Consider the following 13,613-nt stretch of genomic DNA (forward strand, 5'->3'; position numbering starts at 1 on the left):
CCTAAAAACCATGGATTTGGGATACTTGGCGCCATCTTAGAAGTATACTAACGTCTTTTGTATTAACATGCTAACGTTTCGTGCTAGCTTTTTAGCCAATTCCGTATGTTTAAACCTAAAAATAATGGATTTGAGATACTTTGCGCCATCTTAGAAGTATACTAAAGTCTTTTATATTAACATGCTAACGTTTCCTGCTAGCTTTTAAGCTTTTTGTGTATGTTTAAACCTAAAACTCATGGATTTGGATACTTAGCTCCATCTTAGAAGTAAGCTAACGTCTTTTATATCAGCATGCTATTGTTTTATGCTAGCTTTTTAGCAAATTGTGTACGTTTAAACCTAAAAATAATGGATTTGGGATACTTGGCGCCATTTTAGAAGTATACTAACGTCTTTTATATGAACGTGCTAACGTTTTCTGGTAGCTTTTAAGCTATTTGTGTATGTTTCAACCTAAAAACCATGGATTTGGGATACTTGGCGCCATCTTAGAAGTATACTAACGTCTTTTGTATTAACATGCTAACGTTTCGTGCTAGCTTTTTAGCCAATTCCGTATGTTTAAACCTAAAAATAATGGATTTGGGATACTTTGCGCCATCTTAGAAGTATACTAAAGTCTTTTATATTAACATGCTAACGTTTCCTGCTAGCTTTTAAGCTTTTTGTGTATGTTTAAACCTAAAACTCATGGATTTGGATACTTAGCTCCATCTTAGAAGTAAGCTAACATCTTTTATATCAGCATGCTATTGTTTTATGCTAGCTTTTTAGCAAATTGTGTATGTTTAAACCTAAAAATAATGGATTTGGGATACTTGGCGCCATCTTAGAAGTATACCAACGTCTTTTATATGAACATGCTAACGTTTTCTGGTAGCTTTTAAGCTATTTGTGTATGTTTCAACCTAAAAACCATGGATTTGGGATACTTGGCGCCATCTTAGAAGTATACTAACGTCTTTTGTATTAACATGCTAACGTTTCGTGCTAGCTTTTTAGCCAATTCCGTATGTTTAAACCTAAAAATAATGGATTTGGGATACTTTGCGCCATCTTAGAAGTATACTAAAGTCTTTTATATTAACATGCTAACGTTTCCTGCTAGCTTTTAAGCTTTTTGTGTATGTTTAAACCTAAAACTCATGGATTTGGATACTTAGCTCCATCTTAGAAGTAAGCTAACATCTTTTATATCAGCATGCTATTGTTTTATGCTAGCTTTTTAGCAAATTGTGTACGTTTAAACCTAAAAATAATGGATTTGGGATACTTGGCGCCATCTTAGAAGTATACTAACGTCTTTTATATGAACGTGCTTACGTTTTATGGTAGCTTTTAAGCTATTTGTGTATGTTTCAACCTAAAAACCATGGATTTGGGATACTTGGCGCCATCTTAGAAGTATACTAACGTCTTTTGTATTAACATGCTAACGTTTCGTGCTAGCTTTTTAGCCAATTCCGTATGTTTAAACCTAAAAATAATGGATTTGGGATACTTTGCGCCATCTTAGAAGTATACTAAAGTCTTTTATATTAACATGCTAACGTTTCCTGCTAGCTTTTAAGCTTTTTGTGTATGTTTAAACCTAAAACTCATGGATTTGGATACTTAGCTCCATCTTAGAAGTAAGCTAACATCTTTTATATCAGCATGCTATTGTTTCATGCTAGCTTTTTAGCAAATTGTGTACGTTTAAACCTAAAAATAATGGATTTGGGATACTTGGCGCCATCTTAGAAGTATACTAACGTCTTTTATATGAACGTGCTAACGTTTTCTGGTAGCTTTTAAGCTATTTGTGTATGTTTCAACCTAAAAACCATGGATTTGGGATACTTGGCGCCATCTTAGAAGTATACTAACGTCTTTTATATTAACATGCTAACGTTTCGTGCTAGCTTTTTAGCCAATTCCGTATGTTTAAACCTAGAAATAATGGATTTGGGATACTTTGCGCCATCTTAGAAGTATACTAAAGTCTTTTATATTAACATGCTAACGTTTCCTGCTAGATTTTAAGCTTTTTGTCTATGTTTAAACCTAAAACTCATGGATTTGGATACTTAGCTCCATCTTAAAAGTATGCTAATGTCTTTTATATCAGCATGCTATTGTTTTATGCTAGCTTTTTAGCAAATTGTGTACGTTTAAACCTAAAAATAATGGATTTGGGATACTTGGCGCCATCTTAGAAGTATATTAACGTCTTTTATATGAACGTGCTAACGTTTTCTGGTAGCTTTTAAGCTATTTGTGTATGTTTCAACCTAAAAACCATGGATTTGGGATACTTGGCGCCATCTTAGAAGTATACTAACGTCTTTTGTATTAACATGCTAACGTTTCGTGCTAGCTTTTTAGCCAATTCCGTATGTTTAAACCTAAAAATAATGGATTTGGGATACTTTGCGCCATCTTAGAAGTATACTAAAGTCTTTTATATTAACATGCTAACGTTTCCTGCTAGATTTTAAGCTTTTTGTGTATGTTTAAACCTAAAACTCATGGATTTGGATACTTAGCTCCATCTTAAAAGTATGCTAACGTCTTTTATATCAGCATGCTATTGTTTCCTGCTAGCTTTTTAGCAAATTGTGTATGTTCAAACCTGAAAATAATGGATTTGGGATCTTTGCGCCATCTTAGAAATATACTAACGTCTTTTATATGAACATGCTAACGTTTCGTGCTAGCTTTTTAGCTATTTGTGTATGTTTAAACTCAAAAATTATGAATTTGGATACTTGGCGCCATCTTAGAAGTATGCCGGCTTCGACCGACCCCAGGCCAGAGGCCCAGAGAGGTTCAGGGCCTCTTGAAATATCCCTAGAAATTTTCGCAGGGAATTTTCTAGTCGGGACATATTGAAGCTGTTTAATGAGCAATATCCAAATGGGCCCTGCATTGTTAAATGTTTCTGTACGTTGAATTTTACTTCATCTTCCCTCAGAGCAGTTTGTAATATTATGTCTGTTTTATGTCACTAAATAAAGTTGCAGCGTCGAGTAGAACTAGCAGTGTGTTACAGTAAAGTTGCACACGTCTGCCAACTCGAACCATGATAAATATACACATATTGTTCAATTAATATCGGAAATTTTTTTTTCGATATGGTCGAATGTTTGCTTTATGTTCAATTCTCTGCAGCGAGTGCAGCTACAGTGTGCCCAAGTCTCCTGTGCTTCCTTCTAATGACAATGTTGCGAGGATAGCGGCCCCGACCTTGGTGGCGACCGCAAAGACACACTGGCGACATATCCAGGAATCGCTGTCGGCTTCCGGCTCGATGGTGGGCGTGTGGCACTCGGGATGATAACCTGAAACGAGAGCGGCAGGCAGAGCGTTTCATTGGCATTTTGCTTGACAGGCAGCCTGAGCGACAATAATGGCAACGCGAGCGCCCCCACCCCCTTTATTTAGTGCCTTTATGCTGGGGTTCTAGATGCACCGCGACGCATCCTGTCACGACACTGTCTGGCGTCCTGGTAGCGGGAAGTCTGTTTATCAGCATATTCCCCACCGCCTCCCAAGAAATACCATACAGCTGCCATGTTTATCTGCTGTTGTTTCCTGCTGCTCACAGATCAAAAAATGTGAACACTTAACGCACCAATATGGAGTCGTTGAAAGAAGTCAAGATCATGTGGATGCCGCACTGACTTGTCACAAGTAAATGGCCTCACTTTTGTTGCCATGGTGACCCCGCATCACCACATGATTTGCGGTAGATACTGTGTGGGTGTCAAAGAAAATCTATTTTCCGATTAATCGCGATTCTTATGTGTAACAATTCTTAATCGTTTAAAAAAAAATGTTTTTTTAATCCGTTCACCATTGCACTTTGTATGCAAGGACAAAATGTCCATCTTTGTCAGTCCGCAGATTTTCTCCATGGATGTTTTTTATGTATAAATCACTTCTTGGCCTGGTTCCCCCTAATGTATGCTATTTTATATGTAGACTCCAGTCGCTACTGGACTTCCTTGGCATGTTGTTGTCCTAAAGCCAACGTAAGTCTCGGTAAAAAAAAAAAAGACTTCAGATTTGCAGTTCCATGGTCTTGGAATAAATTACTGAGGTTACCTGAACTCATCACTTTGGGGGAATTTCAGGCCATTTTAAAAGATGGAGAAACTGTTTATTAGGCACTGTACTTGTTGTTAAATTGTTTTTTACTGAAACATTTTATTTTTACCTACTGGGCGCTCTTGCAAAAGAGACTTCAATCTCAATTAGTTGTTTTTTGTATCTAGTTAAATAAAAGGAAAATGAAAACACTAATAATTAGAGATGTCAGATAATTACTTTTTTGCCGATATTCCGATATTGTCCAACTCTTAATTACCGATTCCGATTTCAACCGATACCGATATATACAGTCGTGGAATTAACACATTATTATGCCTAATTTTGTTGTGATGCCCCGCTGGATGCATTAAACAATGTAACAAGGTTTTCCAAAATAAATCAACTCAAGTTATGGAAAAAAATGCCAACATGGCACTGCCATATTTATTATTGAAGTCACAAAGTGCAATATTTTTTTTAACATGCCTCAAAACAGCAGCTTGGAATTTGGGACATGCTTTCCCTGAGAGAGCATGAGGAGGTTGAGGTTGGGGGGGGCGGGGTTGATGTGTGGGGGGTAGGGGGTAGCAGGTGCTGTATATTGTAGCGTCCCGGAAGAGTTAGTGCTGCAAGGGGTTCTGGGTATTTGTTCTGTTGTGTTTATGTTGTGTTACGGTGCGGATGTTTTCCCGAAATGTGTTTGTCATTCTTGTTTGGTGTGGATTCACAGTGTGGCGCATATTTGTTACCTGTCCGTCCGTTCCCCATGGCTACTTTTAACGTGAACAATAATAAAAATGGGCCCAACGCTTAGCCCCTTTTGGTGGCTTGTTATCCGGGTAGCTACTCGTTCTTACACCCCTAAATAGTTACGGGACTATGTCCCAGGACTGCTGAAGCCGACCTGAAGGTCCAGAACGGGGGTGGGGGGGACATCTGTCCGTCCGTTCCCCATGGGTACTTTTAACGTGAACAATGGTAAAAATGGGCCCAACGCTTGTCCCCTTTTGGTGGCTTGTTATCCGGGTAGCTGCTCGTTCTAACGCTCCTACCTTGTTCCAGGACTAAAACCTGGAAGCGTATCGCATTCTCTCAAAACCCAGTTGACATTTGGAATGAAGAGACTGTTTATTTGCTGCGCTAATTAAACGAACGGAACATTTTGAAGTGCATCGAAGGGAGAAAAAAAGAAACAGATTTATTTAAGAAGGTCGCAAAGGAAATGGATAAGGTCTGCTTCATTCGGACTCCAGACTCCAGGTAAATGAGAGACGATCAGAGATTAGCATATTTGCTACGTCATAATTGCGAATGTGAATATGTTCTTAATTGTCTGAAATTAATCTTTAATATCTAAACGAGGAAGTCAATAAGCGGGTGTGTTGCTAATTGTTGGTACACTACATTACCCAGAAGGCTTAGAGCTGTGGACAGGAACAGGTAGTAGGTCTGAGCTATGCGGTAGCACAACAATGACGCCGCTTGAGCAATATAAAGTTTATATATTTTTATGTGTTGTTGTTCCTGCTTCACATATAACAAACATAAGTTTTGATTAGGCCAGAGGTATGCAGCCCGCAGCTTTAATTTTTTTTTTCAACTTTTTTCAATTCTAAACTCAAATTTACAAAAAAAACACAACATAAAAAAGTGAAATAAAAGAGCAATGATGAAATGTAACGAGAAAAAGTTGTAATGATGACTTTAATAACACAAAGCTGCCATGCAGACTGTTTTTTCTTTAAAATGTCTTTGCTCAGAAAATAATAATGAATTAAAATCAGTGTTTTTATGAATGATATTTTTGGGGGGTAATATGTTGCATATTTTGTGTTTTTGTGTTTTTTCTATGACAAAAAAGGGCATAAAACAAACCAAAAAAAAAACATAAACAAATAATAAAAATGTATAATTGACGTATAGGTCCGCAGTTGATCTTGAGGTTTAAGCATTGAAAAAAAAAAAAAAAAATGTTGTATAACTTATTAACACTTTCATGAGTGGGGCCCTTATGGATCCCCAGAAAATTAGTGAGATTTTGGTTTTTAAATTAATTAAAATATCTAGTGATACTTAGTTGTCATAAAATTGTTAAAAATAAATCATCCAACTCACAAAGATTTTGTGAGATTTTATTTTTTTTTTGTTAAAATGTCTTCACTCCAAAAAATAATAATGAATCAAAATCGTTGTCGTGAATTATTGACCTATTGAAAGCTCCAATTAATTCACATCAAATATTCCACTTTCAAATAGATTTTGCGGGAAATATTGCGTATTTTGTGTTTTTGCCATAAAAAACAAAGTTAACGACTACAAAAAAGGGCATAAAACAAACAAAAAAATCATAAACAAATAATTAAAACTCATAATTGACGTATAGATCCGCAGTTGATCTTGAAGTTTAAACGTTGAAAAAAAAAGTTGTATGACTTATTTTTAACACTTTTATGAGTGGGGCCCTTTTTCATCCCTAGAAAATGAGTGAGATTTTTTTTTTTATTAAATAAAATGTCTTGGGATACTTGGTTGATATATAAAAAGCTAGCATGAAACAATAGCATGCTAATGTAAGGCACGTTAGCATACTACTAAGATGGGGCCAAGTATCCAAATCCATGATTTTTAGGTTGAAACATACACAAAGAGCTGAAAATCTAGAATAAAACATTAGCATGCTAATTTAAGAGTTGTTAGCATACTTCTAAGATGGCGCTAAGTATCCCAAGACATTTTAATTATTTAAAAGAAAAAAAAAATCTCACTAATTTGTAGGGATCCAAAAGGGCCCCACTTATAAAAGTGTAAAAAATAAGTCATCCAACTCACAAAAAATTTGTGAGAGTTTGTTTGTTGTTGTTAAAATGTCTACTTCAAAAAATAACAATGAATCAAAATCATTGTTGTGAATTATTGACCTATTGAAAGCTTCAATATTCCACTTTGAAATATTTTTTTACGGAAAATATTGCAAATTTTGTGTTTTTGCCATGAACCAAGTTTTCTATGACAAAAAAGGGCATAAAACAAACAAAAACAGAAAAATAATAAAAACTTGACGCACAGATCCAAAGTTGGTCTAGAGATTTAAGCCTTAAAAATTAGAAAATTACAACAAAAAAATGTCTGACTTATTTTTAGCACTTTTTACTTTTGCATCCCTAAAAAAAGGTGTTTTTGTTTTTTTTATTGATTTATTTATTTGTTTCTTTCTTTGTTTATTTTATAAATGCCTTTGCTCAAAAAAATAACAATGAATAAAAATCATTGTTGTGAATTATTGACCTATTGAAGGCCCCAATTACTTCACATCAAAAATAGCATATTTTGTGTTTTTTGCCATTAAAAAAAGAAAGTTTTCTTTAACAAAAAAGGCATAAAACATTAAAAATAAGATCTGAAGTTGATTTAGTTTAAGACACACTTTTGAACAAATGGCCCCCGGCGTGCTTTGATTTTTCAGTATGTGGACCTTTGGTGGGGAAAAAAAATTGTGTTTTTTGGTGTGTGTTTGAGCGCCACTCTGAGACATGCGATGAAGGAAGTTGTGTGGGCAGTTTTCTTCTCGCTGCTTTATAGCGCATACATTTTACAGTGCATATCACACATATGTGCTGCTCCCCAAATATATCCCGCTCTATCCCTCCTCGTCCGGGTGACGGCGAGGGAGAGCGGGCGCGTGGATCATTTATGACCCCGCCGATGTTTATTCTCCTTCAGCACATCTGCAAGGTCGGTGCTGAGAAGTTGAGGCTCTCCTCCTTACCGTGGCGACATTTCAGACAATTTATGAGGGGTTCTTTAAGGGGCGGAGCCTCGCAAACACAGCAAACTTCGTCCACTCCGCCTGCGACTGGAAGAAGACAGAGGGGGAAGAGAAGAGAAGGGGCGTTAAAAATGTGTTTTTATGTTGAAGTCACAAAGATCTCCTACACAAATGGAAGTCCTTGGTTCCTCTTTACGATCTACGCCTATTACCTCAAAGGGCCAAAGTGAAAAGGTGCTGATGGTCGGCGGGCCAAACAGCGTTTTTAATCCAGTTAACATGAGACTGCATCTTTTAAGTACTTTTATATCCTCAAAACGTTCAAAAAAGTCATTTTCCGCACATTTCCGCCCTTTCCAGGTGTTGTTCCGTAAACCAGTTCGTCCCAGATGTTACATACGATGGTTTTCGAACTTTACCCACACAGATTAGACCAGTGTTTTTCAACCACTGTGCCGCGGCACACCTATTTGGGTTAAAAATATTTTTTGCAAACCAGTAATTATAGTCTGCAAATGATGTGTTGTTGTTGAGTGTCGGTGTCACGTTCAAACACAGGACATCTATTAAACAAGACAAAAAGGCAAGGAATCAAACAGAGACAGAATTCAATTTAGACTCAATTGAGGAGAGACGGGGTCAACCTGTAACCTCTTACAGTGTCTTAGCACGCTCTGATGAAGAAGGTTTTCGTCTCCTCTTTTAATTCAGATGTTCCATGTTCACGCACCAACATATGTCACAGCAGGAATGGGAGGTATTAAAAAGAGTAATTGTTTTCGGTCGCTTTGAAGTCCAAGAAGGGTATTTCTCGGGCTTGGGCTCTTCCTGGATCCAGCTGGGGCAGGTGTTGGAGGACAATGGATAACCCCTCCCGTCTCCTGTCCACAGCAACTTCAAGAGGGCAGCGGGTCGTAAACAGCGTTGATCTCGGTCACCAAACAGTTGGAAAAGAGTTTGTGAAACACTTCAGAGAGAGTTCCTCCGGGAGTTGAGCACATCCTGCCATCTGTCCGTGCTGAAATCACAGTGGCGTTTCACGAGCCTTCTTTCTCTTGTTAGGCCTCCAAAGACAGCATTCATAATACCACATTTCTTTTGTGATAACTTACAAACAATTATTCCAACAGTCGGTGCTGTCTAGAGCTCGGCAGAGTAACCGTGTAATACTCTTCCATATCTGTAGGTGGCAGCCGGTAGCTAATTGCTTTGTAGATGTCGGAAACAGCGGGAGGCAGTGTGCAGGTAAAAAGGTGTCTAATGCTTAAACCAAACATAAACAAAAGGTGAGTGCCCCTAAGAAAAGGCTTTGAAGCTTAGGGAAGGCTTTGCAGAATGAAACTAAAACTGAACTGGCGACAAAGTAAACAAAAACAGAATGCTGGACGACAGCAAAGACTTACTGTGGAGCAAAGACAATGTACATCCGAAAATGACATGACAATCAACAATGTCCCCACGAAGAAGGATAAAAACAACTGAAATATTCTTGATTGCTAAAACAAAGTAGATGCGGGAAATATCGCTCAAAGGAAGACATGAAACTGCTACAGGAAAATTCCAAAAAAAGAAAACAAAAGCCACCAAAATAGGAGCGCAAGACAAGAACTAAAACACGACACACAGGAAAACAGCAAAAAACTCCAAATAAGTCAGGGGGTGATGTGACAGGTGGTGACAGTACACCTACTTTGAGACAAGAGCTATATTGATGCATGCTTGGTTATGGTTTAAAGTCATATCCAACAATTGCGACGACGACTTTTTACTGTCAACTCGTTTTTTTAATGATTTCTGCTGGTGGTGTGCCTCTGGGTTTTTTCAACGCAAAAAATCTGCCTTGTCTCAAAAAAGGTTGAAAAACACTGGATTAGACGTACGGACATTTCCAAGCCTCTAGGTTTTAATTACAAGACGCGAGCGAAGCCCGGCGACCGAGATTGTCCTGGAAGAGTCACAACTTTGCCGTAGAGCGGGGGTCACAAATCCAAACGCAACGAGTTAGCCCGGGGGTCGGCAACTCAACATGTTGAAAGAGCCATATTGGACCAAAAATACAAAAAAACAAATCTGTCTGGAGCCGCAAAAAGTTAAAAGCCTTATATAAGTCTTATAATGAAGGCAACACATTAAGTTAGTGTCGCAGAGGGTGAGATAACTCCTGGAAATTATTGGCTTAAAACTGCCAAAAGGTATAGATGTGTGTACCAAGTTAAAGGAAAGGACAGGCTGTCTTCTTATAATGGATTTACTACAATCTTCGCAAGCTGGGTAACGTTTGCTGTGGTCTGGAACAACTTGGCACACAATCAGAAATGCAGCCAATATTCCATACAGATAATGTGTCATGAGACATGCAAATATAAATTAAATACAATATAAAGTTTATATATTTGTATGTGTTGTTGTTCCTGCTTCACACATAACAAACATAAGTTTTGATTAGGCCAGAGGTATGCAGCCCGCAGCTTTAATTTTTTTTTTCAACTTTTTTCAATTCTAAACTCAAATTTACAAAAAAAAACAACATAAAAAAGTGAAATAAAAGAGCAAAGACGAAATGTAACGAGAAAAAGTTGTAATGATGACTTTAATAACACAAAGCTGCCATGCAGACTGTTTTTTCTTTAAAATGTCTTTGCTCAGAAAATAATAATGAATTAAAATCAGTGTTTTTATGAATTATATTTTTTGGGGGTAATATGTTGCATATTTTGTGTTTTTGTGTTTTTTCTATGACAAAAAAGGGCATAAAACAAACCAAAAAAAACCACAAACAAATAATAAAAATGTATAATTGACGTATAGGTTCGCAGTTGATCTTGAGGTTTAAGCATTGAAAAAAATAAAAAAATGTTGTATAATTTATTAACACTTTCATGAGTGGGGCCCTTATGGATCCCCAGAAAATTAGTGAGATTTTGGTTTTTAAATTAATTAAAATATCTAGTGATACTTAGTTGTCATAAAATTGTTAAAAATAAATCATCCAACTCACAAAGATTTTGTGAGATTTTTTTTTTTTTGTTAAAATGTCTTCACTCCAAAAAATAATAATGAATCAAAATCGTTGTCGTGTATTATTGACCTATTGAAAGCTCCAATTAATTCACATCAAATATTCCACTTTCAAATAGATTTTGCGGGAAATATTGCGTATTTTGTGTTTTTGCCATAAAAAAACAAAGTTAACGACTACAAAAAAAGGGCATAAAACAAACAAAAAAATCATAAACAACGACTGAGAGGACATGAGTAAAGGAAATTAAATGAACTCAAATATACCTACTAACGAGGCATACTGATGCAATATGTACACACAGCTAGCCTAAGTAGCATGGATTATTAGCACTCCACGCAAGTCAATAACATCAACAAAGCTCACCTTTGTGCATCCACGCACAGCATAAAACGTTTGGTGGACAAAATGAGACAAAGAAGGGGTGGCATAAAACACGTCTTTCTGTGGCAGCGACGGAGAAAGTTGTAAATGTAAACAAACCACGGTGAGTTCAAGGACCGCCAAAATTAGTAGGACAAAACGGCGCTGGCCAAATACTGTCATCAGTGAAGCATGAACACAAATATATTAAACAGGTGGCTTTCTAACAATTAGGAAGGTTTTTGTCATGTTTGTCCTCCTACCGAAACATTATTAAAACAACAAATATATTTTTCCCCTCATCTTTTTCCATTTTTGAAAAAGCTCCAGGGAGCCACTAGGGTCGGTGCTGAGCCGCGAGAGCCACGGGTTGCTGACCCCCGAGTTGGCACGTAAAAACAAAAATCGGTAGATCCATTCGTCCATGTTCTTCCGCTTATCCGAGGTCGGGTCGCGGGGGCGGCAGCCTAAGCAGAGAAGCCCAGACATTCCCGAGGCATTCCCAGGCCAGCCAGGAGACATAGTCTTTCCAACGTGTCCTGGGTCTTCCCCGTGGCCTCCTACGGGTCGGACATGCCCTAAACACCTCCCTAGGGAGGCGTCCCGGTGGCATCCTGACCAGATGCCCGAACCATCTCATCTGGCTCCTCTTGATGTTGCGAGGAAAAAAAAAACTGGGAACTCAGTCACCAGAATTTTACCATAAGATTTAAGGTGGTTTCTACACCAAATTATTGTAATTTAAGTACAAAGAAAAAGTGAGGGTTGGACTCCACCAAGGCTGCCCTTTGGCACCGATTCTGTTCATAACTTTTATGGACAGAATTTCTAGGCGCAGTCAAGGCGTTGAGGGGATCCGGTTTGGTGGCTGCAGGATTAGGTCTCTGCTTTTTGCAGATGATGTGGTCCTGATGGCTTCACCCGGCCAGGATCTTCAGCTCTCACTGGATCGGTTCGCAGCCGAGTGTGCAGCCCCTCCAAGTCCAAGTCCATGGTTCTCGCCCGGAAACGGGTGGAGTGTCATCTCCGGGTTGGGGAAGAGATCTTGCCCCATGTGGAGGAGTTCAAGTACCTCGGAGTCTTGTTCAGGAGTGAGGGAAGAGTGGATCGTGAGATCGCCAGGCGGATCGGTGCGGCGTTTTCAGTAATGCGGACGCTGTATCGATCCGATGTGGTGAAGAAGGAGCTGAGCCGGAAGGCAAAGCTCTCAATTTACTGGTCGATCTACGTTCCCATACTCACCTATGGTCATGATCTTTGGGTTATGACCGAAAAGACAAGATCATGGGTACAAGCAACCGAAATGAGTTTCCTCCGCCGGGTGGCGGGGCTCTCCCTTAGAGATAGGGTGAGAAGCTCTGTCATCCGGGAGGAGCTCAAAGTAAAGCCGCTGCTCCTCCACATAGAGAGGAGCCAGATGAGGTGGTTCGGGCATCTGGTCAGGATGCCACCCGAACGCCTCCATAGGGAGGTGTTTAGGGCACATCCGACCGGTAGGAGGCCACGGGGAAGACCCAGGACACGTTGGGAAGATTATGTCTCCCGGCTGGCCTGGGAACGCCTCGGGATCCCCCGGGAGGAGCTGGACGAAGTGGCTGGGGAGAGGGAAGTCTGGGCTTCTCTGCTTAGGTTGCTGCCCCCGCGACCCCACCCCGGATAAGCGGAAGAAAATGGATGGATGGGTTAAGTAAAAAATCTGGTGACTGAGCTGCCAATTTTTTTACTGTAAAATATACAGCCATTTTTTATTTATTTTTTACAGTGCATCAGCATAAATTGAAAAACAGCACCACTGCTACTTTTTCCGCACAATTCTGGCGACTGGCTACTTCTTCTTTTTTTTTACCGTAAAATCTACACTCTTAGTTTTTACAGTGCAATAATGTGATTTACCATGAATCGATAAACGTGGACCCCGACTTAAAGAAGTTGAAAAACGTATTTGGGTGTTACCATTTAGTGGTCAATATGTACTGTACTGTGCAATCTACTAATAAAAGTATCAATCAATCAAATTGGAAAAAAAGGGTACCATTGATGATTTTTACGGTAAATTTCTGGCGACTGAGCTGCCAGCTTTTCACAAAAAAATCTACTGACTGTTTTTTTTTTTTTTACGGTGTAGCCTCGCCGACATTCTATCGATGATTGTGCAGCTTAAAAGAAGGTCAGTATGAATATGTATTGCATGCATTCAAATTTCTGAATTTACCCCAGGGATCAATAAAGTACTTCTATTCTATTCTAAAATGGCACGACGGGCCAAATTGGCCTCGCGTGCCCCACTTTGGGCATCCCTAAGCTACGCTAATATACAGTATCACACAGGGTTAATTAAGGTAAGGTTTTATTCCTTTGAGCTGTAAAAGTAAAGTGTTGAGGGGAAAG

General features: G+C 38.7%; 1 protein-coding gene across 3 annotated transcripts in view; it reads right to left on the minus strand.

Annotated features, from left to right (window-relative positions):
* Positions 1–13,613, minus strand: part of phf1 (PHD finger protein 1) — a 66,330-nt gene that overhangs the window by 39,783 nt on the left and 12,934 nt on the right. For all 3 annotated transcript variants that reach the window (XM_061983093.1, XM_061983094.1, XM_061983092.1), the window contains 2 exons: positions 7,844–7,930; positions 3,232–3,326 (listed from right to left, as the gene is read on the minus strand). In XM_061983093.1, coding sequence (XP_061839077.1) covers positions 3,232–3,326; positions 7,844–7,930 — 182 coding nt within the window. The remainder of the gene's footprint in view (positions 1–3,231; positions 3,327–7,843; positions 7,931–13,613) is intronic.

The sequence above is a fragment of the Nerophis lumbriciformis genome, linkage group LG21 (assembly GCF_033978685.3).
Source record: "Nerophis lumbriciformis linkage group LG21, RoL_Nlum_v2.1, whole genome shotgun sequence".
NCBI lineage: Eukaryota > Metazoa > Chordata > Actinopteri > Syngnathiformes > Syngnathidae > Nerophis > Nerophis lumbriciformis.